Here is a 23,277-nt window from a genome sequence, read left to right as displayed (position 1 = left end):
ACTTTTAACACTAACTATTAGAGGTCTTTAATGAAACTAACCCTAAAGTCTTTAAAGCTCCATTAGATGCACGTTGCTCTTTGATAGACTACCTCCTTTTGGATCCGTATTGAGATGTAACTATCTCTCCTCTTGATCCCATGCTGAGGTAAGTCTAAAAGCACTTATTGCACGTTGCTCTTTGATAGATCATCTCCTTTTGGACCCCTATTAAGATGTAACCATCTCTCCTTTTGGTCCCTTGCTGAGATAGATTTAGAAGCACATGTCTCTAACTCTTGTTCTCGTTTATTCTCTTACATCAAATAATCAATTTAATATGAGAAAATCATTTGGATAAGCTAGATACACCTTTTTTTTTTTCCTCAAAAGCTTAACTTATCCACCTTTTCTTGGTGTCGCAATTTCAACTTGGATCTTCTTAGTGACTCAAAGATTGAACATTGAACTTGGCTCTAATATCAAGTAATATAGCACGGAGCCAGATGTTATCCATTCGAGTTCTATTCCTAGGCATACATGCATACCTACAAGGTTGGTGGCCGCACTACTACTGGTCCTACACATAAGTGCTTAATTGCAAGGTTTGTGGCACTTCAAGGTTTGCACAAAATGGTATAACCATCCAAACTCCAAACCTTAAGGTGTTAGGAACCTCCAATCGAGCCAATTTATGCACAACTCTTACTGCTAGGCACCATTTATAGTTCACAAGTTGCACTTACCCCAACATTTATTGTTCTCAAATGAACTAACATGATCACACTCCAATTGTCGGGGGTCCATGCAACCAGCCATTTACCCTTCGTGAAGTTTTGTAAGCCTTATTTTATAAACGTCCTTTTGTATCTTTCTGTCAATTCTAGGTCAGAAAAGAAGACATCACAAAAGCTGTTCTAAATGTATCTAGTCTTGAATCATAGAAAGCAGCAATAGTCAACCATAGAGCATTAAATGTGGGAGCGAACATTTATCAGATGTCAGTTTAATGAGGGAAGAGCCTTACGTGGAGAACTCATCACTGCTAGAATTTTGAAGATCTGTAAAAGATGAGCGGTTGACAAACCTTCGTGTCGCAACACCGAGGGACTGATGCTGATAGCTTATTATCTCAATTCTAGTTTTCATTCAACTGCATATTCCATCTATTAGGCTGAAAGTTAAGGCTGTATCACTATCAAAAACATTGCATTACCAGTAATCCCCACATGAGCACAGCCCGTCCTTGAATCGATGAAATCTATTGTAGTCTCTCATTATAATTTCCCTTCCTCTAATTTTGGAAATATATTTGGCTGCCGTATGACAGTCAGAGCAAATTCTGAGATTCTTAACTACATGAAGAGGGGTACCGCGAGGAGTGGACACTAGTCCAAAAGCTAAAGCCAACTTCTCACTGTGATAAAAAAGAAGCTGCTCTTTCAGTTCCTCCTCCACATCATGTAGCACCTGATTTGTCTCTGGGACATACCCTTCTGCCTTCATTTCTAGATTAAGTCTCTCGAGCTCGGCGTAGATTTCTTCTGTGCGCAGATGAGACCTATCCCTCACCATAAAGTGATGTAAGACACCATCAACCTCTATAGAGCTGCATCCCACTTGCTTCTGAACCCCTCTCTCGATCATTAACTTTCTGATCTTCAGCTCCTCTTCCCATTTTCCTTCTGATGCGTACAAGTTTGAGAGCAGCACATATGGTGCGGACTTATCAGGTGCCAGCTGAAGTACTTGTTCGGCCGCAAACTGTCCATGCTCCATGTCCTTGTGCATCCGACAAGCCCCTAGAAAGATTTCCCAAATAACATGGTTCGGAGGGAAAGGCATTTCACGAATAAGCTCTTCTGCTTCCCCTAACTGGCCAACCCGCCCATGAAGATCAACCATGCAGGCATAATGCTCCATAGTCCTTGCAACGCCTTGATCTTCTTTCAATGACCTAAAATTACGGCTTGCCTCATCAATCAAACCTGCATGACTACACGCTGAAAGTAAACTCGTGAAGGTGACCTCATCCGGTTTTACTCCTTCCTGCTTCATCTTGGCAAAAAGGCGAACAACGTGTTTGGCATGCCCATGGTAAGCATAAGCTGCAATCAAAGCTGTCCATGAGACGACATCCCGTCGACAATGATGGTAAAACACACTTTCAGCATCCTCTAAGCTTCCACACTTACCATAGGTGGTAACAAGAGCAGTGCTGACGAGTGGATAAGATTCATAGCCCTTTTCAATAATACAACAATGGGCAGCTCGACTAGGCACGGGAGCTGCCAGGTCGGCACATACACGCAAAATGCTTAGGAAGGTTACATCATTTGGCTCCATTTCCTCTTTGCCCATTTGCACAAAGAGCTGTAGGGCCTCATAACACTGGCCATGCAGTGCGTATGATGATACGATGCAGTTCCATGATACAACATTTTTCTGATGCAGTTTACAGAAAACCCATCGAGCCTCTGCCAAGCTCCCACCTTTCCCATACATGTTCAAAATGGCATTGTTGACTAGAGAGCTCGACCAAAATCCTAATGTGCACGTATCAGCATGAATCCTTCTGCCAACTTCAAGGTCCGCAAGATTAGCACAAGCATTTAAAACAGAGCAATATGTTACATCGTTTGCTAGTACGCCATCATTCTTCATTTTGATGTAAAGTTCTAAAGCAGTTGCACCCTCATCATGTTGAGCATAGACAGTGAGTATGGCAGTCCAAGAAACAACATCTTTCGCACGTATTGCATCAAAAGCTGCACGTGCCATTTCAACACAGCCACAAGTACCATACATATCAATCAATGCTGTTCCGACATATGCATTGCAATCGAACCCATTAAGGTGGATGTACGTGTGTATGTGTTTTCCTAAAGTCAGCATCTTGTTAATGGAGCAGACACCTACAATTGAGCTGAATGTATGATTGTTAGGAATGATGCCTTGTGTGAGCATATCGAAGAAAAGCTGAAAAGCAGCCTCACCAAGGCCATGGCGAGCATAAGCTACAACCATGGAGGTCCAAGAGAAGATATTGCGGCGAGGCATTGTTGCAAACACACAGAAAGTGTCCTCGATGGATGCAAATATGCCATATGTTTGCACAAGATGGTTTGAAACAAACGGCGTGGCATGTAAGCTGTGTAGAAGATACTGATGATGGAGGTGTCTGCAATCTGCTGCACTTTTGCACTGCTGCAGCAGCGAGACGAAGAAGGAGGAGCTTCCTTGCGGGGTGCTCTGTTGCGAAAGGGATAAAGAAGCCTCCATAGCGGCAGGCATTCCTGTAGGAGAGGATCCACTCGCAGAAGAAGAGGAAAACCAACGGAGGCTCCATGTTCGTCGCAGTTTTGGCATGACCACGGGCGGTCGCCATGACCTGTTTTCTGTAGAGTTCGTGCACCTCGTTCGATTTTTTCAGTGTGATTAAAGGTGCAACGAAACTGCAAAAAAATAAAAGTTTTTAAAAAAACAAAGTGTGATTAACTACAAAGGATTAGTGCCATGAAGTTGTGTATTGGGGATCAATATGTGAGCGCTTGCATTTATGTATGTCGTATTGTATGGTTGGTATCACAAACGCTAGCGCTTGGATGCGGCATAATGCATGGAGAATGCACGATGCTAGTTGTGGCAATAATAAGATGTCAAGGTGACTCACTAAATATGCATGCGAGAGAGAGAGAGAGAGAGAGAGAGAGAGAGAGAGAGAGAATGGGCGGCGAGAGGGGGGGTGCTACATTGTTTGCGGAAGAAATAAGTCCAGTGTGCTACATAGTTAACAAGTGAATAAAGTTAATTAATGAAAATGATGTACATTTGATTGCTATGTCATGTTCTTCTTCCAAGCATACACTCTTTATAATTATTGATTAAATTCACCTCATTTGTTGAAAAGGTGCTTTATAGTACAAATTTTGGAGAATATGTCACAGTTGTTATTTGTGCTAGATGGTCTTAAGAAAATAATCAAAGCCCAGTGTGCTACATAGTTGACAAGTGACAAAAGTTAATTAATGGAAACAATGTACAATTGATTGCTATGTCATGTTCTTCTTCCAAGCATACATGCTTTATAATTATTGATTAAAATCACCTCATTTGTTAAAAAGGTGCTTTATAGTAAAAATTTTGGAGAATATGTCACAGTTGTTATTTGTGCTAGATGTCACAGTTGTTATTTGTGCTAGATGGTCTCAAAAAAAGAATCAAAGCATTGAGATAAGGATTCTAAACATTCTAAACTATTTGAACTAAAATAGTTGGTGGCTTATGTTGTATAGCTTCCTTTGTAGAAAACCCTATTCCTTACATAATTGACAGACAAATGAATTGGGGAGAGGTGTTGGTTGTGCATGGGAAGGGAGACTTTCAAGTCCAATGGTATCTTGCCAACGACCTCAAAACATTTAAGTGTATGTATAATTGTGGAATGGGTGCCATGGCTAGGTCACCATGCTTGTTCTATATGAAATCTGCAAAGGTGATGGACCCAAAGAGGTGGAGAAAGGCTCCTACTTGTCACAATGAAGACCCTAATTTCTGTCCAGATCTAGATATTCCACTTGTTAATGTCCGCATTTGTAAAATGCATGTTCTTTGCCAAATTACGGAGAAGTTGGTATATCTCTACTTGCTTGGAAAATCAAGAAGTCGGATGAGCGGTAGGCGGCTATATAGGCCCTTGAACTAGTATTGTCAGATATGGGTCTCCATAGGAGCAACATCAAAATCCAGTGAGATGAAAAAATATTAACTAATGACAAGGAAGTGCCTTACAAACCATCCATCAGTGGGATCAAGGCATATAGGTTTTTAATTAAATCCCTAGGCATAAAAGATGTGAAGCTAAAAAAGTGTGGGAGGATATATCACTCCACCCATGTTAGCAAAATTGAGTATCTACAATGAAAAAACTACATATGGCAGTGAAGGATCAAGAGACAGCAACGCCACGGGTGAGGTTAGGTGTTCCATAGACGTGCCCTTTTTTATGTGTGACAAAGATGATTGGTCACAAGAAGACCTTGATAAGTTTAAGAAGAACCTTCAAATACTAAAAACAAATCATTCAAGAAGCATGGACTAACACTCAGATTACTCATTACATGGTATTCTTCACGCACTCTTGTAATTAGGAAGAACTATGTGAGTGTTTACTTTGCTCAACAGCACATCATTTCAAACATTTACCATACATTATTTGAAAGTATGGAAACGTTCAAAAGTATAGAAACCCAGGCATATGGAATACCCAAAGGTTGGAAAAGTCTCATTAGGTGACAAGGAATGCGTACTTCAAAGTTTAGACACACACAACATGGTGGCTCTCAAGACAAGGCAAACAATTTGAAAGAGCTATCTCAATGGTTCTATGGTAGAATCCTTCACCGCGTGCATCAAAAGCAAGTATTAGCTTCTTCAACAACAACACAAGCAATCAAGCATTTACAAAAAAAAAAGGATTAAACGATCAAATATCAGCAATTCAAGTGCTCATGAAGGTCAAAGAAAGTGAAAGCAAACAATGGAATATGTGAACCATAGATGAAGCAAGAGACTCTAAGTGTTTAACACAACATGTACAAGTCACAACATTACAAAAATGCTGATTTGTGTTTCAATTTGTTGATGGTTTATATATATCTTCTAACACTTTTCCCTTGTATCAAATCATTAAGTGTTTGCCATACTCTAAGAGTTCATTTGGTAAGAGTCAGTGGTCGCGTCGTGACACTATCAGTATCCCAATCAATAGTGCATTTGGTTGCCAACATCCACGTGCGTCCCGATTTACGTTGCCTTCCATAGCTCCCGCGGGCATGACTAGAAACCTCTGCACTATGCTTCCATTGTCATAGACAACAGGGGTCTGAAGGACTCCAAGAATAGCAGTTTTCTTTTTATTAATGCCCTTGACTTGCATCGTACTTGGGGATAGGGTCGGTTTCCCTAATTGACACCAAACTCCATAGGACAACAAATTGTGTTTAGCTCCCGTATCTAATAAGGCATTGTATAGTACTTTCACATAGGGGCTATTTAGCTCAATTGGGTATCATAGGGGTGGCTCAGATTCTAATGAGTCGTCATCTGTGTCCTCGAAAAATGCTTGCGTGATTCCCAGATTAGCCTCTCGTTGGCGTCTAAGACATTGTTGTCGTTCTCGAGCCTCAACTCTTGCTTGGATATTTTTAAGCTCTGCTTGTTCCTTGGCAGCCTTCTTTTGATGGATGGCTTGCAACTCTTCCTGGCTTAGAGGATCATAATATCTTTTGAATTTACTCCCATTAAGGAATCCAATGGTTTCAACTCCATCTAGAGTCTCCACACGAATGGTACCTTGCGGGGTAATTTCACACACTCGATATGGTCCCTTACCAGCGTATTTCAATTTCTTCTTTTCATTACGTACCCCGTACATAAGAACTTTATCACCAACCTTGATGTCTTTATCCTTTAAATGGCTATCAAACCACTTCTTTCTCCTATCCTTCTCCACTAGAGCATTTCGCACAGCTAATTGCCTCTCTTCATCTAGCCTTTCCAGGATATATAATTGCTCAACTAAGGGGTTACCATCCCAACCTTCTTGAGAAGCTACTCGAAGACTAGGAATGACAAACTCCCATGGCATAACTGCTTCTTGGCCATACACCATCTTAAACGGTGTGCAATTAATAGCAACTTTATACGCAGTACGATAAGCCCATAAAGCTGATGTAAGCTTTAGGTCCCAATCAGTGCGATGAGCCTCAACTGTCTTTGTCAAAATGGAGATGAGAGTTTTGTTGGTACTCTCAGCTTGGCCATTTGCTTGGGGATAATAGGGTTTAGACTTGTGGTGAGATATCATGAAGTTTGATGTGTGTTCTTTTATTACTTCATTTATAAAATGAGTACCATTGTCACTCACAAGTTCAAAGGGGCATCCAAAACATGTGATAATGTTCTCAAAGAGGAACTTAGCTGTTGTTTTTGCATCCGCCTTTCGTGTTGCTTTTGCTTCAGCCCATTTGGTTACATAGTCGGTAGCCACAATGATATATCGTGATTGCGTGTTACGTGTAGCCGGACTAATCGGTCCTAAAAAGTCTAAGCCCCACTTTTCAAATGGTTGGGTTACCTTGATGGGATGTAGAGGCATCCTATCCCTTCTTTGTGGCTTCTTGAAGCGTTGGCATTCATCACATCCCTTTGCAAAAAGTGATGCATCCTTAAACAGAGTGGGCCACCAATAGCCTGACTGTAAGATCTTTCGGGCAGCCAACTTTCTTGAAAAGTGACCACCAGCTACGCCCATGTGTGCCTCTTGTAGAATATATAAATACTCATCCTCGCGGGCACAACGTCTAAGAACGTCATCTTTTCCTCTCTTATAGAGAGTTCCAGCCAGTAAGCAATAGGGTTCGCATTCCTTGATTAATTTTCGAGCTATATCTTTTCGCAGCTCTTTGGGTGGAAAACCATTAACTAAGAAGTTAACAATCTTTTCACTCCATTCAGGCATTGTCTCAACAATGAACAAAGGAGTATCAGACAATTCATCATCAACCCCCGTAGGAGCTTCGCCATTAGGGATACGAGATAAATGATCCGCCATGACATGTTTCCTCCCAGGCCTCACAACAACGGTGAAGTCAAACTCAAGAAGGATTAACAACCATCGTGTAATTCGACCTGTGGAACACGGCTTGTTTACCAAATATAGCAATGCTTGATGATCAACATAAAACACAAACTTGGTAGCAAGAAGGTAATAGCGAAATTTCTTTACTGCGTAAATCATAGCTAGACCTTCGCGCTCTATAGTAGTGTAGTTCATCTCGGCATCATTTAATTGGCGACTTGCAAAGCTAATAGGGTAGTCCAATTTATGTTCTCCTGGTTGAGTTAGAACACACCCAATAGCAAAATTTGATGCATCAATATGCACATAAAAAGGTACATTCCAATCAGGTGTTCGCAGGATTGGAGCACTTGTTAGGGCCTTCTTTAATAACTCATAAGATTGATGACATTCTTCCGTCCAGTGAAACTCGATAAGAAGCTTGTACAATGGACGCGCTATCTCGGCAAAGTTTAAAATAAACCTTCGATAATAACCAACATGGCCCATAAATCTTTGAACTCCTTTATAGTTAGTAGGTGGTGGCAAATCAGCAATGGCTTTAATCTTACTCTCATCTGTGGATATCCCGTTCTTGGACACTATATGCCCTAGAATGACTCCATGCTTAACCCAAAATTGGCATTTGAAAGGGTTCAATGAGATGCGATAAAATCTGCACCTTTCAAATATTTTTCGTAGATATAACAAATGCTTCTCCCAAGAAGAATAAACACAAAGGTCGTCTAGGAAAGCTTCACAAAACTCCCTTAGAAATTCTTTAAACGCGGTGTTTATTAATCGTTGGAATGTAGCAGGGGCATTTGTTAAGCCAAAAGCCATAATACGAAATGCAAACACTCCAAACTCTGTGATAAAAGCAGTTTTAGCTTGGTCCTCTAATGCAATTGTGATTTGATTGTAACCAGAGTACCCATCTAAAAAGCTATAAGCTTCCTTGCCCGCAACTCTTTCAAGCACATGTTCTGAATATGGCAAGGGATAATGATCTCTCCTAGTAGCTGCATTAACTTTCTTGAGGTCCACGCACACTCTTAGTTTCCCATTCTTTTTTGGCAACAATGACTATTGGAGAAACCCATTTTGAGTGCTCAATAGGGTATATGAATCCACATTGAATAAGTTTTTCAATCTCCTCTTGTACAATTTTGGCATACTTAGGATTCATTGGATAGGGTCGTTGCTGGACGGGTTTAGCAATGTTGATCATGGGAATTGTATGTTGCACCACAGAAGGTGGAACGCCCTTCATGTCATGATATGTCCAAGCAAAGATATCCTTGTATTCCTTGAGGAGCTCCTTAAGTACAACCTCTTCAGTTTCGGTAAGGTCTTGAGCAATAAAGACTGGTTTAAACTCCTCACTTGGTTCTGCTAATTCTATCTCTTTAACTACCGCTGGACCATCATAGACTCCACTACTTCCATTGGTAGGTATTCGTTGGGCTTTGGCATACACAACCTTTCGCTCCCCCGTGGTATAAGATTTAAAATGTTCAGGGGCCGTATGTAAGTTAGCAGGCTCTTGTCCTGACGGAGACCTTTCTTTTAGTTCTGCCTCCTTTTGTTGTTGTGCTAACTCTTGATTTTGACGTCTTCTTATAGTTCGACTCAATTTCGGCTCTGTAACCTCCAATTGAGCGAGGTCAATGGGTCGCGGGCTGCACCACATGACACTCTGGAGATGTTCACCCCAATTGTCTACTAGCTTTCGATGAGCATTACATGCCCCTAGATAGCTAAGCCATTCTGCAGTAGATCTTTCCTTGTTTATCCTAGCTCTCACATTTGCTCGATATCGTCATCTCTTATATGACCTTTGTTTCTTGTTAAGGTTTTGATTTTGATAAATGTTTGAACTCGACTCGCCTGATAGGCTTTCGCTTGTATCTTCTTCACTCTCATATAAATTACCATAGATGGTCGTACTAGGCCTTGAGTGTTCAGTTTCTATACTTGGTTCACTCGATGTTTCCTCAGGTTCTGAATCCATTTCTCCCTGAGATTCCGTTTCTGATGTGTATTGGCCTGAAGCCTTTGAGGAATCATCGGTTTCACTCTCAGATAGGTGTGCCTCTTTCTTATCATCGGATGTTACATGCGCTACACCTAACATGTTTACTGGTGCAATGTGTGGTATCTCTTCCCCATCTGGTGTTACCCAGGTTGTTCCTCTAGCTCCCCATGTATCTATAGTTGCCGCTAGGTGTACCCAATCGACATTGTCTGACTCAGCCATTCTGGGTAGGATATCCATATAAGGAGAGTTCTCCCCAATATCCGTGTCTTCGTTACACGTGTAACAATACTGTAATGTGAGCTGAGTGAATTGTTGTGTCTGATCGATTATCAATGATGAATTTATTTCCTAGAGGATGTATTCGACCACTTAAAAGATCAACTCGAATGACAGAGTCTTGGAACTGTAAGTAGACGTGGTTTTTGGACCAGTCATGCACCATTTTTGCTTCCCTCATGAATGGACGCCCTAAGATCATCTCAAATGACATAGGATGCTTGGAAAAATCCATAACAATGAAAGTCTGCCTTACCTTGTGTCCCAAGACCTTGATCCTGAGATCCTTTAGCATTCCAATAGGCGTAACAATAGATCCATTAGCCATTTTTACCACTACGCTTGTGGCTTCAAGGTGAGGTCTCCCCATAGACTCCCAACAACTCTTTGTCACCATGCTGACTCCCGCACCACCGTCAAGGACCCCCTTTACAGTTAATCCTTTAGTAGTGATTGGTAGAGTAGCATTAGATTCATCACCTTCAAAGTATTGCCCCAACTTGTTAACGGGTATTTCAATTACAGATTCATGTCCCGCTAGGTCAGATGGTGGTGCTAAATGTTCCTCATCATTCATTACCGAGTCAGGTTTGTTCATATGTGCAAATTGTGGTAATCCGGCCTGTAATTCTCCATTGAAGAAGGCTCGAAGAGCTGAGACTAGCTCGGGGTCTTTATATAGTTTGGACATGATGGTGGTTCTAACTTCTGAAGACATGAAATCCATCAATTTGGCAACATTTAATGGCATCTTGTGGGACGTAGGACCCTGACAAGAGAATGGTGAAGATGGAATCTCCACTTCCTCAAGGGGGTCGGGCATTCCCTCACCAAACATTCTCCCTAGTAGGAAAGGTGTGTGTCCACTTTCAGATGTCCTACCCTCACTCTCTTCCCGAATGATACTGGGTATAGCTAATGGCCTGTAGTTCTTGTGAGGTTGAACTTGTGTGGGAAACACTGTGTCCGACATCTGGATATGTTTGGGTTCAGGTTCTAATTTCGTTGAGTTTCTTCCACCAAACCCCTCAGTTGTTGGACTCGTTCAATTTCCACTGTTGGGTTTGGATAGGTTCCAATCTTTCTCTTGCAATCCTCATTTTTTGTCTCTCGTGGCTTATCTTGGGGGTTCGCAACTGGGTGGTTTAACTTTGAATACTCTTTTGGTGTTCATCGTAATTCCCTCTCGTGATCCTCCTCACTAGCTTTTTCCTTTGTAGTAACAGTTTTGGTCTCCGTGGTCTCTATCGAATCTGAGTCATCCTCAGGGTCATTCATATACACGGGATCCTCTCCTGTCCCTATGTTAGTCTTTGAACTAGATTTTGAGCTAGAAGCATTAAGGGATTTCTTTCTTCGTGTTTTCTTCTTTCTCGCTCGGACAATGGATGCAGCATCTCTCTCTTCGAGGATGTAATTTTGCTTTTGGAGCATCGACCGTGTGAGTGCATTCATTGGTGCTATGTTTATAGTTGGTGGTGTCCCATCAACAATCTCTATTAAGTTCAATGGTGTGATTTTCGGCGCGTTTGGATTGTTAGGACACTGTGCGATCAAATGATCTATGCCACAACGATTACAAGTGAGTATTGGCATTGCCAATGCACTCCCTTGACTTGTTTGCATTAGTGCAGCATTCGTTTGCATTCTAATGGGGCACTCAGCTACTCGATGTGGTCCACCACATTCGTAGCACTGAAGAGGTGGTCTCCTGGCAAAACTATTAATGTTTTGGCCTCTTGCTGCTAGCGCAGTAGCTTGATATACCGGTTTGATTTGTCCCCAATGGTCTTCCATATAGTACATGGGACACTCCTCAAGCATGTCGACTCCATAGGTGATACTAGAGTCTATGTCCTCTTCGCAATCTACATAAGTACTAGATGACTCGCAACCTATTTGGTTCATAGGTGTAACTCTTGGATGAGGGGGTTGCGGTCCTAGCACTGGAGGTGGCAACGGTGTGGTTTGGACCACATTTTGGGTTCTAGGGACCATGTGCTGTAATGGCAATTGTTGCTCCATGGGTGGGGTAGGCATCAATGCAGGAACTCGAGGTGAGTCTGCCCAAGCTATAGGCGGTCTATTTTCCATGATGCGTTTAAGCATTAGGCAATCCTTCGCTTGATGGCCATACCTACCACACGCGTTACAAGTCCCGTTAAACTTTACTCTGAAAGTAGGACTCGTAGTATGTGGGCCCAAGCAAATTGAGCACCATTGTTGCTCCCTTCTTGGATACATATGAGTGTTTTGTGGAGCACGATTACCCCTAAGGCTTTCTTGGATGGCTTGGTGAGATCTGCCAAAGTCATCTCAGATATCGTTTGCTCTTTCACGATTGGCTTTATCTTCATTGGCTCATGCCCTGATGCTTGCGAGCTACTAGACTTCGGCTCGGCAGACACTCTTTCTCCTGCAATCATTAAATTATCCTCCAATTGGATTGCATTCATGGTGACTGCTTCCCAAGTAGTGATACCTCTAATGACTAGGCCATTATAAATACTTTCATGTCGTAGTCCCCTAATGAATCTATCGAGCAATTGGTTGTTGTTGAATCGCTCGTTTGGATTGCATCGAGAATTCAAATTCTTTAGGCGACTAATGAAGTCTCTCACGGATTCACCTTCTTCTCGTTGGGCTTTGGAGCTGAGAGGCTACACCCCAAAGTACTCCCCTCTCGTATGTATTCTTTTAACAACAGTCTCCTAAGAGTAGAGTAGATCGTTTTCTCTTCTACTCTTAAGGTTCTATACCAATCTCCAGCCTTTCCGCTTAGGGTCAAACTCAAAGCCTTACACTTATGTAGCTCATTGTGATCTTCCAAGGAATCGCACACATGTTCAAAGACTTCCATATGCTTTCTAGCATCTCCGTCTCCACTGAATTTCTGTGTGAGCTTAGCTACTTGAACTGCCTTGCTCCTAGGCTCTCTATCAGGTGCACTACGCATGTTTTCCGCAATAGAGCGACCGATAGTTTGGTATAATGGGTGTATGTGCTCCTGGAACCACATGTGAGATGGGAGTTGGCCTTGGCCTTGGCATACGCGCGGCTCTTGGGTCCCATATTTCGTATGGTGGTGTACTAGACGGTGGTCCAAAGTTTACAGGCGTGGCCCTAGGCATAGGGGGTGCCTGATATGGCATGTTATTATTAAATGGCATGGCTCCACTTGTATAAGAGCTTGGATAATTCCATTGTGGATTGTAAGCTCTTGGAATAATCGGAGGTGTAGGAGCTACATGAGGCTGAGGTACGACAGGTGCACATGATTGATACATACATGTAGGTATAGTTGGGGGCACTGTGCTATTAGGCATCGGTGCAGTGTTAACAAATGAACTCCATGGTGTACTTCTTGTCATGCTCACCACTGGGATATGCATGGTAGCCGTAGTGTCATTAAGAGAAAGATGAGCTAGATCTGGGAAGGTAAAGCTGCCACTTGTGGGCTCACATTGTACTGAGGCTCCTGGCGAAACAACATATGGAGGATCAATGGGGCTCACTGAGGGAGTCTCCATTTGTGATAGGGTTGGTTGGTTGGCCTTTCCTGTATCCAAGAATCTCATTAGGCCTGTTGAAGGCATGTTGATTCCTGTGTTCTGTCTTTCTAACTCGACAATCCTATGGAGGACATCACAGACTTTCTGTTGTTGCTCATCTATGCTAGTAGCACCCGATGTAGATTGTAGAACATCTAACCAACCCACATGATAAGTGTGTCCTGTGTACCGATCAGTTAAAGCTTCTGCTTGTAGGTCATACTCCCAATTTTTGTTTAGGAATATCCCATCTAGGCCTGGCGTGCTGGAGGTTTCCCTCAAAGTGGAAGCATTATTGCTCCCCATCGCTTGCCCCTCCGTGACTGCTACCTTGGGAGCACTCGGTTGCTTGGCCGGCATGATTGTTGTCATAGGAGCCGTTGCTTTCAGGGCTCGACTTTGTTCTAGCCTTCGTAGGTTCTCAATTTCCCTTTCCCTTGTTGCTTGCATATAGCATTCGTTCTCTTGTACTTCGGCAAGACTCCTACCATCGGGTAGTAAAACCTCAGAGGGAGATAGTCCTAAAGGATCAGGAGGTGCAGTGGATGGAACATTCACATGCACACTCTCAAGAAGCATAGGGTCTATTTTAGGCATGAATGACGAATTTACTTCCCCAATCCCTTCATTTATTTCATTAACCGCATGTTCGGAGCGAGTAGCTCTACTAAGGGTCTCTTTTAAGCGGCTAAACACGCTGGACCCGGGCCGTGGGCCCATGGCATGCATGTCTTGACTTGAACTATCAGGGTTGGTGTAGGATACCCCTCCATGACTTCGTAGTCAGAGAAGAATCACTAGATCACTAGACGCGATATGAGGATCTTGGGTCGCGCTACCTTGTGTCCCGGCCGAAGGTCCAGAACCTAGGGTGGAGGAATAATGGGTGCCCGCGTAAATGGAGGCACTACCAATATGCTCGTGCTCTAACACTCGTCCAGAGCGTAGGTTCATATGACTTGGATCCCCTAGAAGTGTCAGTGAGTGCCCGTGAAGGTTGCTCACCTAGTAATTTTGGGTGTTTTGCAACCCAAGTCTTTTCTTATTTATTTATTTTTTGATTTTTTGGTCCTTTTTTTTTGACCCAGCTATAAAATAGAACGTATAATAGCTCAAAACGAGCGTCTCGGTCAGAGGGATGTGCCGTGCTTTACAGCCCTCCGTTTGGTCACTTTATGCCCTCGGAATCCCTAAAACCGTCAATTTCTAGTAGGGAACTAGGCCCAAATTAGAAAGTCTAAGGGTGCAAGTGGGAAGAGAAGGGAGGAGAGTGGAGGACTTGCCCCACATGCTCTCATTCCCTCTTGAGGGGGTAGGGTATATATATAAGAGTGAGTCTAGTATATATCATAAGACTGAGGACTGAGGCCTGGGCCTGGGCTTGGGCTTGGGCTTGGGCTTGGGGAAATGATCTCGATCCCGATCAAAATTTTAGTGTAGCCCCCCTCTCCGTCAACAGCTCACTACCTTATCTACTTACTAACAGTGCTGCTAACCACTAACTAATCTGTTAACCACTCTGCTTACTGACAGTGGGCTAACTGTCCACCTACTTCCTCTCTCACTACCTTACTGTGCAAAGACTGTGTGCAGGAAAACACAACATTATGCAGAAATCACAGAACTTGCAGACAATACAGAAATTAACAACTTGCAAAAAAATAACTCATTCCTCTTCCTCTTCCTCTTCTTTCCTACTACAAACAACTCATAGGAGAAGCACAAAGTGCCTCTTGGGCTTAGTGCAGGGCGATTCCCCGGCAGCGGCGCCAAAAATGTGTGCTTCTTGCCGCACTGGCGAAGCAAGGGACTTGCCTAACACTGTGTGCGAGTCACAGACAGCTCCAAGCACACAACTAGCTTAATTAGTAAGCTCAAAAGAGGGCAATGGTGTGTCACTCACCGCTCTATGCTCATGCCGTGGAGGATTCCTCGCCGCGAAGAAGAAGGAGACGCCGCTACGTCGCGCTCAACCGCTTCACCGCCGTCGTACCGCCGCAATGCTCAATCGCACTCTCTCTCTCTCTCTCTCTCTCTCTCTCTCTCTCTCTCTCTCTCTCTCTCTCTCTCTCTCTCTCTCTCTCTCTCTCTCTCTCTCTCACACACACACACACACACACACACACATACACACACACACAAGGAGGTGAAGAAGAAGAAGATGGAGATGGAGATGGAGCAAGAGCACTCTTCTATTGCACAAATGAGAGAATAAGTGAATTTTAGGTTTAGTTGGCTTTTATATGAGCTCACCCCATTCACACTTGGGCGCCCATGCTTAGCCAACTAATCCCTTGAATGTCCTAGTTAGAGTGCGCCTCTCATCGGCGATCACTCTTACCCTTTTCCTATTGGACCGACAAGCCCGGTACCTAACTCTACCAAATAAATAATACAATGTCCACCGTAGGTTACAACGTCCGTCTCGTAGGTGATAGGGTGTCCGTGAGCCGTGAGGGTTAACAATAAGAAAGCCAAAGGATTCTTGGACTAGCCTGTAGTCTCTTTCGTGCATGGGGCACCATAAGGGTCTGTAGGAAAGTGATAGCTGTTGATGGTACTTCTTGTATGACCATCCTTTACCCCATCACAATCTTTTCAATGGACCACAACCATGTCATCAATGAGGACTTGCCCCTTTTGAACTCTACCTCAAACCTTCTCTTCCAGGCTTCATGAAATCGTTGTGTTGAGCTAGAACACCATTAAGACTGAAGAGCGCATTAAAGATAGAGGATACCTTGTGAAATTTATCAACAACTCCTAAAGATACTACAAAGTCAAAAAGTCTTTCATCCTAATTATGGGCTCTTCTACAAAAAATACCTCTTTTTCCCCCTACTCTTCTACCTTTTTTTTGTTTAGAAAAGTGGAACTTAAATTAAAGAGAGCAGCAAAAAATATACAAGATCCCTCAGGTAGGGGGAGGGATGGCTCCAAGACTGAAACATTAGGATAATAAATCTCTCATCCTAAACCTATTAGAATGGAATACTTTGGGAACAACATGCTTCCATTTCTACCACCTAAAATTTTATTGAATATCTATAGGGGAAGATCCCTCAATTGGGGCCTCAAAGATCATATTACATAATTTTCTAGTTGATGTTTGGAGCTCAAACTTCAATAGCCAGAGGGGGAGAGAATTAGGATGGTTGAAGACAAAAGCATTGCTCTATAGCTAAATAAACCACAAAATGTATCTTTGCCAAGTGTTCCATAATGGTACATCCAGTCCTTTGTTATTGCCCAACAGTAGGCCCTCAAACTCGAGGGTCCTTCCACTATTATGAAAGATGGTGTAATGACAAAATTTAATGACTGGTTGACTGGTTTTACAGCTAAATCAAATGTGTTTATAGTCCTCAGTATGAGTTTTGCATATGGAGCACAAGCCAATGTTATTCTAGCTTTAGCAGCTCTATCACCAGACCATATATCATGATGAATGACTAGCCATAGTAGGATACTATGTGAGCCAAAAGTGTCTCATGAGTAAACTAGGGTGCTTTGATTTAGTCCAATTTTTTTGGAACATTTTCTTTTTGTTTTTGTTTTTTTTATTCAGAGTAAGAATCAGACAGTGATGAGGATGAAGATGATACATGGATTGCAAAGAGGAAGAAGAAGTCAAAGAAGAAGGAGGCTAAGTCAAAGAAGCAAAAGTGAAGACTCGTCAAGCATTAATAGATTGATTTTTGAAAATTTGAAAGACCTTCAACCTTCCATATTTACAAATCCTTCCAAGCCACCATTTTGTTAGGTATGCCAAAGACATGGACATGATTATGATATCTGTTATTAGAATCCTAATTTCAAGGGAAGGAGCCAGCACACGTTCTTGCCAAGATGGAGTCATGGGAAAATGTGGTGGAACCACAACCCTTCAGGCCTAAATTTTAAAATTCAGCCCAACCAAGGCCATTTCAGCAAGGAACTTGGTAAAATGTGCACAGATACCAACAACCAAACAATCCAATGCAGCCATGTACTTATTGTGGCTCCTTGGGACATAGGTAGGGACCTGCATGTGAATTTTGGTGCAAACTCAGGAATGAGAGAGGAATTCCAATTGTAAATTACACCCCCATAAATGCAAGAGTTGGTTCTTCCAATTAAGGGAGGATGAAGGCACCGGCTCAAGTGAATGCAATGCTTTTGGAAGAAATACATTATTCAGTTAAACAGCGGGACAGGAGTCTCACCATACCCCGAGCGGATATTTTCGAGCGAACCCAAAGTCGAGCAAACCCATCATATATGCCTCAGTGAGGGGAGATATATATATATATATATATATAATATATTATATATATATATATATATATATATATATATACTTGAACATTGGTACTTGAACCGAGAGCATTGCTACAAAACTATGACAACGAAAGTTCCATACACACATGTAAAAAGAGGGATAGATAGATAGATGGATAGAAACACACACTTAGAAAGAGAGAGAGAGAGAGAGAGAGAGAGAGAGAGAAATGATATTAGAGTTTTGCATAGACTAAATGTTCTATGATAACCATCATATATGCCTCGGTGAGGAGGGGGGGGGGGGGGGGGGGGGGGGGGGGGGGGGGGGGAGAGATATACTTGAACATTGGTACTTGAACAGAGAGCATTGCTACAAAACTATGAAAACGAAAGTTCCATACACACATGTAAAAAGAGGGATAGAAACACACTTAGAGAGAGAGAGAGAGAGAGAGAGAGAGAGAGAGATGATAGTAGAGTCTTGCAGAGACTAAATGTTCTATGATAACGAAAGTTACCATACCCCCCCCCCCCCCCCCCCCCAACGCACACACACATGCAAAAAGAGGGATAGATAGATAGAAACACACACACACACACACACAACATTTTTAAAATAGGAAGCAAGATTTCCCATCATGCAACTATATCAATGTGTATGGATTAGAACCTATTCTTTAGCAAGCATCTTCAAACCAATATAGTTTCACTCACTTGCCTACCCCAATTTCTTTTCCTCTTGGTTCATGCTGCTTTGTGATGGCTCTCTCCTTTTCTTTCTATTCCCGTCCAAAGAACGGGTTATATACCATTGCTGATAAATTATGATTTGATCACCACAAAAGACGAGAGAGAGAGAGAGAGAGAGAGAGAGAGAGAGAGAGAGAGAGAGGAAGAGTGAGAGAAAAGTGCACATAGTTATGGAGGTGAGCTTTGGTATGGATTAAGAAATTTCAAAGGTGAAACAAGTCTTGACTAAAAATAAGTACCAGTCTTCACTAAACAATTCACGCAATACTCCCAAGGTACCAAGCTGCAAGAACCGTATATCTTACATAAACACAAAAAAATCACAACAAAAAGATGACAAAAAAACTCCCTAGAGATTATGGATGTGTATCACATATCACTATGCTGAGTCACACTCATCATCGATGAACACATTGCGTCTCCATCGTTCATTTTGTAGCTCATAGTCGTATTGGGTGCTTGATGCCATTCCTCTCGCAATCTTCTCTATATAAAGTGGCAAAATACTTCAATCAAACAAAAAACATGATTATGGACCCAACACAAAAGATATCCTAATACATCGCATATAGTAACATCACAATAGATAGCCTAATACATCGCATATAGCAATATCCAAAGTCTCAAGAACAAATAGTCTACCAACATAGCATAAACAAAAAATGTCAAGTGGAGGGTGGGAGCCTCACAAGTCATCATATGGGTTCCCACCAAGCCTATCACCCTCATCCTCCACATCCACAAATGTGGAAGCCTCATCAACACTCCACAGTCGAGGCAGCAGTAGAGGCTACACATATGTCAATATCAAGCCCTCATCACTATCAATGGAAGCACATGCAAGTCCATTACCAAGACAAGCTGCTAGCACTAGTGTTGTCCCACACCCAAACTCTAAACAAATACCACCACGTCTGCACAACATCTCCACGAAGCATGATAAAAGAGTGTGACTCATCTGTAGACCACCACGCAACGGCTCTCCTGTAGATGCAAGGGCTCATGAGGATACAGGAAGCTAATGTCTCATCATGGAATCTGTCGGACTCATGCCAAGAGACTGAACATAGAGGTGCTCTCTGCCAAAAAACATGGAGGCTGCATCCCCCGTCTATGAACCAAAAATAGCATAGAGGTATTGCACTACAAATACAACAATAAAAAAAAGTTAGATGAACGGACCACCAAGACCCAAATATGTGTGATGTCACCAGGTTTTGCATTACCTCAATATGCTCCCCATAGCTATGAACAAAACCATAGGGGTCATGATGCAGAAGAACAATGCGGCGATGAATGCTCATGTCAAACGCCCTACAAAATCGCTCCACCCACCAAATGCTATCTCCTAAACATGGCAACCATGGTTTAAATGTATCAATATTAAATATGAATTTAATGCAATTGAATAATGATACTCACCAACACATGATTCCATGATCAATAACCACCCTGAATCTGCAAGAGTAGAGAATGCTAGATGAATACCGCTGCGAACATGATCCTCTGAGCAGATGTCCCAAGACGGCGTCATAGTTGATGCATGGTGCAAGCCACCAAATGGCAAATCCAAAAATATAAAGTCAGTTGCCGATGCCACAATCCTACCCACCCTGGTGTACTATACTCCATATGGCCGAGTTCTGAGCATGTGGTCGTGGAGGGGAGTCCAAACTGAATTTTTGAGTCCCGCACGGAAGTCACTAGCAATAGAAATGTAATCCCCTACCATAGCCACACATCTGACATCTCTAGAAGAACTAGTGACTACTGATGCATGCACAAAAGAGAGAACTTTCCTAGTAGTTAGAGCTCCGTGCACATCTGCAATGATTTGAAAACATAAATACACAAGATCCAAGAGACTCTCCATAAAAAAAAAAAAATAGCATAAGTAGCCCACCATGTGTGGGAAGAGATTCCGTATCTGCAATCTGCTTTTCTTTGACGTTGTTGCGACCTCCTACGGAGAAAATAAAGAATTTTCTCTCTCTTTGAACAAACACATTTCTAGTATATGCTATTAAAATAACAAAGCACACTTACTAGTAGCTGGTTGATCCTGGTTTAAGGAAGGGTTTTCTTCTTGTGTGTTGGTCTTTTGGCTCTTCTTCATCTCTTCATACAACTCTCTCTCTCTAGCCAAGACATGGCCTTCGGCCATGTCCACCCACCATGGACAATGAACCAACTCCCACTCCGGCAAGTGATGCATGGATGTGGGATACATACAACCCTCAACTATAGCTATGTTTGTCCATTGCTTGGCCAACATAGGAATCATAGCAATGTGTCCCAAAGAGTGTAAATATTTGAAATACCTACAAATATTACGCTATTAGACTCTTGCCTACACAAAAAATAAATTTAAGAAAAATTAAAGTTTGTGTATCTCACCGATATAGAAGCCTCTGAGCCGCCATGGGAGTGGTATCAATCTTCTTCATTGCCAAGAGCTCTGCATCTTTTGTCTTGGCCTCAAGGCTAGTCTCAGTAGGAAAGAGGTGAGTTCTAGCCTGTAGTTTGAGCTCCTCAAAGTACATAGAGAGTGTACACTCAAGTGGCACAATAACACCCCCGGGCAAACCACCAAAATCCGAAAGAAGAACTGTAGCTCTATCAAGTATACGCTGCAACAAACCCTCTCTATGAATCCAGCTATGAAAGTAAAGATAAAACATTACAATCACTTCACCCAAAGCAAAATCCTAATGTCAACAAAATTTTCAATGAACTTACTAGCGAAAAATTTGATCGCCACGCTTCAGACCATAAGCTGTCCTCGTGATCTTATCTGACTCTAATAAAGAGACCCATAATATCTTGCTCTCAATAGGAGCATCATAGAGAGCAATCAAGTTCAGTTTCTCTAAAGTGGCCCAACTATCCGACCCCCATTGTAGTGCCCACACAAGGGCCAACCACTCCTCTCCAAGTCGAGGATCAATAATATTTAACATCTAAATGAAATAAACAAACGCATAACCATAGCAAATAATCAAAGCATCTCTAATGGAAAACACTTACACACACCTTGCCTACTCGATCACCATATTTAAGTGCAAGATCATTTATCACTTTTTCTTCTTCTTTAACCAAATCATCTGCCGACAATCCTTTGCCTTGCTTGATCCATGCGTGAATGAATCTCCTTTGATATTTGAACCTAACAAAAAACAACCATTAGTAGAGAACCAATACCAAAGATAAACTAACAAAATTTTATGAACATACATCATATAGCAGTTTCCCTAAATATCGTCTCGTCAATGGATACCAAGGCTCTGCTCCTTTGGAATATCTCTTTTTGACCAATGCAATTATGCTTCTATCTTTCTCTGATAGACCCTTCAAATATTCTTTGTGATCCGCAGCACATATGTGAGAACAATTAACTAGCTCATCTCGCAAATGTGAGGTCACTAATGCATGGGTATTCATGCTGATCAAGACATAAAAAACGTATATATTACATACTTGATTAAAAAAGATCAAGTAATGAGACCAAAAAAGTAATGGATTCTCACAAATTCATTCGTTGAAGACTGGCCAACAATGCAATCTCTGGGACCTTTGTCGGATCAATGACCGTACACAGGACTCTGCAATGTTTCTCCTTCACCATTGAAAATTTTTCTTTAATAGCGGCATGCCAAGCTATAGTCCTATGGTCACCTTCCCACACGAAGAACATCCTCTCCGAAAGGATATGCAATTCAGGACGAGATGCAACTTCGTTTTCAAAGTTTTGATTTACATCTATCCAAATCGGATCCCAAGAGTCTCTTATGGCATCTATGAAAGCATCAAAGGTACAGTATTACAAACATTACATTTTTGAGGCTAGAATATTTAGCGTGCATTAAATAACCCCATCCTTACCTGACACAAAGTTGTCCTCGTGTTGACATGTCCAAAGAGATACGATAATAGCACCCTTCTCTTGCATATAACCTTCTTTTGCAAAAGCAGCTTTCAAGCCGCTTACGTCATCTCTCAAGCCGCGCACTCGAGCATATGGAATTAATCGACATAGAGGAATTGGAGAACACTCAAAGCAACTAAGTATCCTGGTTTTCTGTAAAATATCCTCACCTCTATGCATGTGAAGATTGTTTTCATCTCCAACATTCAGTTCAGAAGCAACCTCAGCTTGGACCACATATGGAACAATTTCCAGACATGCCTCCTCAGCACCATGTGCATTGTCAACTTCGTGAACAGAACCAATGCCAAGCTCTTGACTCTGAGTAGTTTCATTATCCTCTTCCATGTCAGAGACGACAACTGAACTAACTTGGTCACCACACTCAATTGGTGTATGCACTTTTGAAATCTTGCCTCTTTTGCGTGAGACTCCCCTACATGAAGTGCTTTAAAGATAAGCAACATACAAGCAATAACTATTAATCATTAATCCATTGATGCATTTCAAATAAACAATTCATTACTTTTAAAGTCGCCTAAACAAAATTTTCCCACAAAATTTTCTGAGTTACAAAGAATTTGCTGACCACTGCTCCTGCTGGAAATCGCATAAAAACAGTCCGCGTTAACGCGGACTGTTTTCAAGCGATTTTTTCAAGCGAATTTACAAGCCAGCTGGGTGTCTTCTCAATAGAAAGGACAATACTATTTATAAGAAAGGACCACTCTCCTGATAAGCCAGTTGGGTGTCTATTCAACTTGCAATAAATTGTCATACAGCACCAAACAGAGTACAATCCGAGAAAGTAAAATCAAGGGCATTTGTAAAAATGCGATTCAAATTTGTACATCTAGCAGCAGGGGGATTT

The 23,277-nt window shown here is 42.0% G+C and overlaps 1 protein-coding gene and 1 pseudogene across 1 annotated transcript; both read right to left on the bottom strand.

The window, feature by feature from the left end:
- Positions 1-661: 661 nt before the first annotated feature.
- On the bottom strand, positions 662-3,422 carry LOC147453760 (pentatricopeptide repeat-containing protein At3g12770-like). Its single transcript, XM_086515852.1, has one exon. It carries the CDS (start codon positions 3,346-3,348, stop codon positions 1,192-1,194), a length of 2,157 nt encoding a protein of 718 aa, XP_086371978.1. The 5' UTR covers positions 3,349-3,422; the 3' UTR covers positions 662-1,191.
- Positions 3,423-18,860: 15,438 nt separating this feature from the next.
- On the bottom strand, positions 18,861-22,430 carry LOC147453759 (uncharacterized; annotated as a pseudogene).
- Positions 22,431-23,277: the final 847 nt, after the last annotated feature.

Source organism: Adiantum capillus-veneris, chromosome 7, assembly GCF_014529385.1.
Source record: "Adiantum capillus-veneris isolate H3 chromosome 7, ASM1452938v2, whole genome shotgun sequence".
NCBI lineage: Eukaryota > Viridiplantae > Streptophyta > Polypodiopsida > Polypodiales > Pteridaceae > Adiantum > Adiantum capillus-veneris.
Note: the sequence above shows the minus strand (reverse complement) of the source record. Positions and strands in the feature narration are given on the sequence as shown.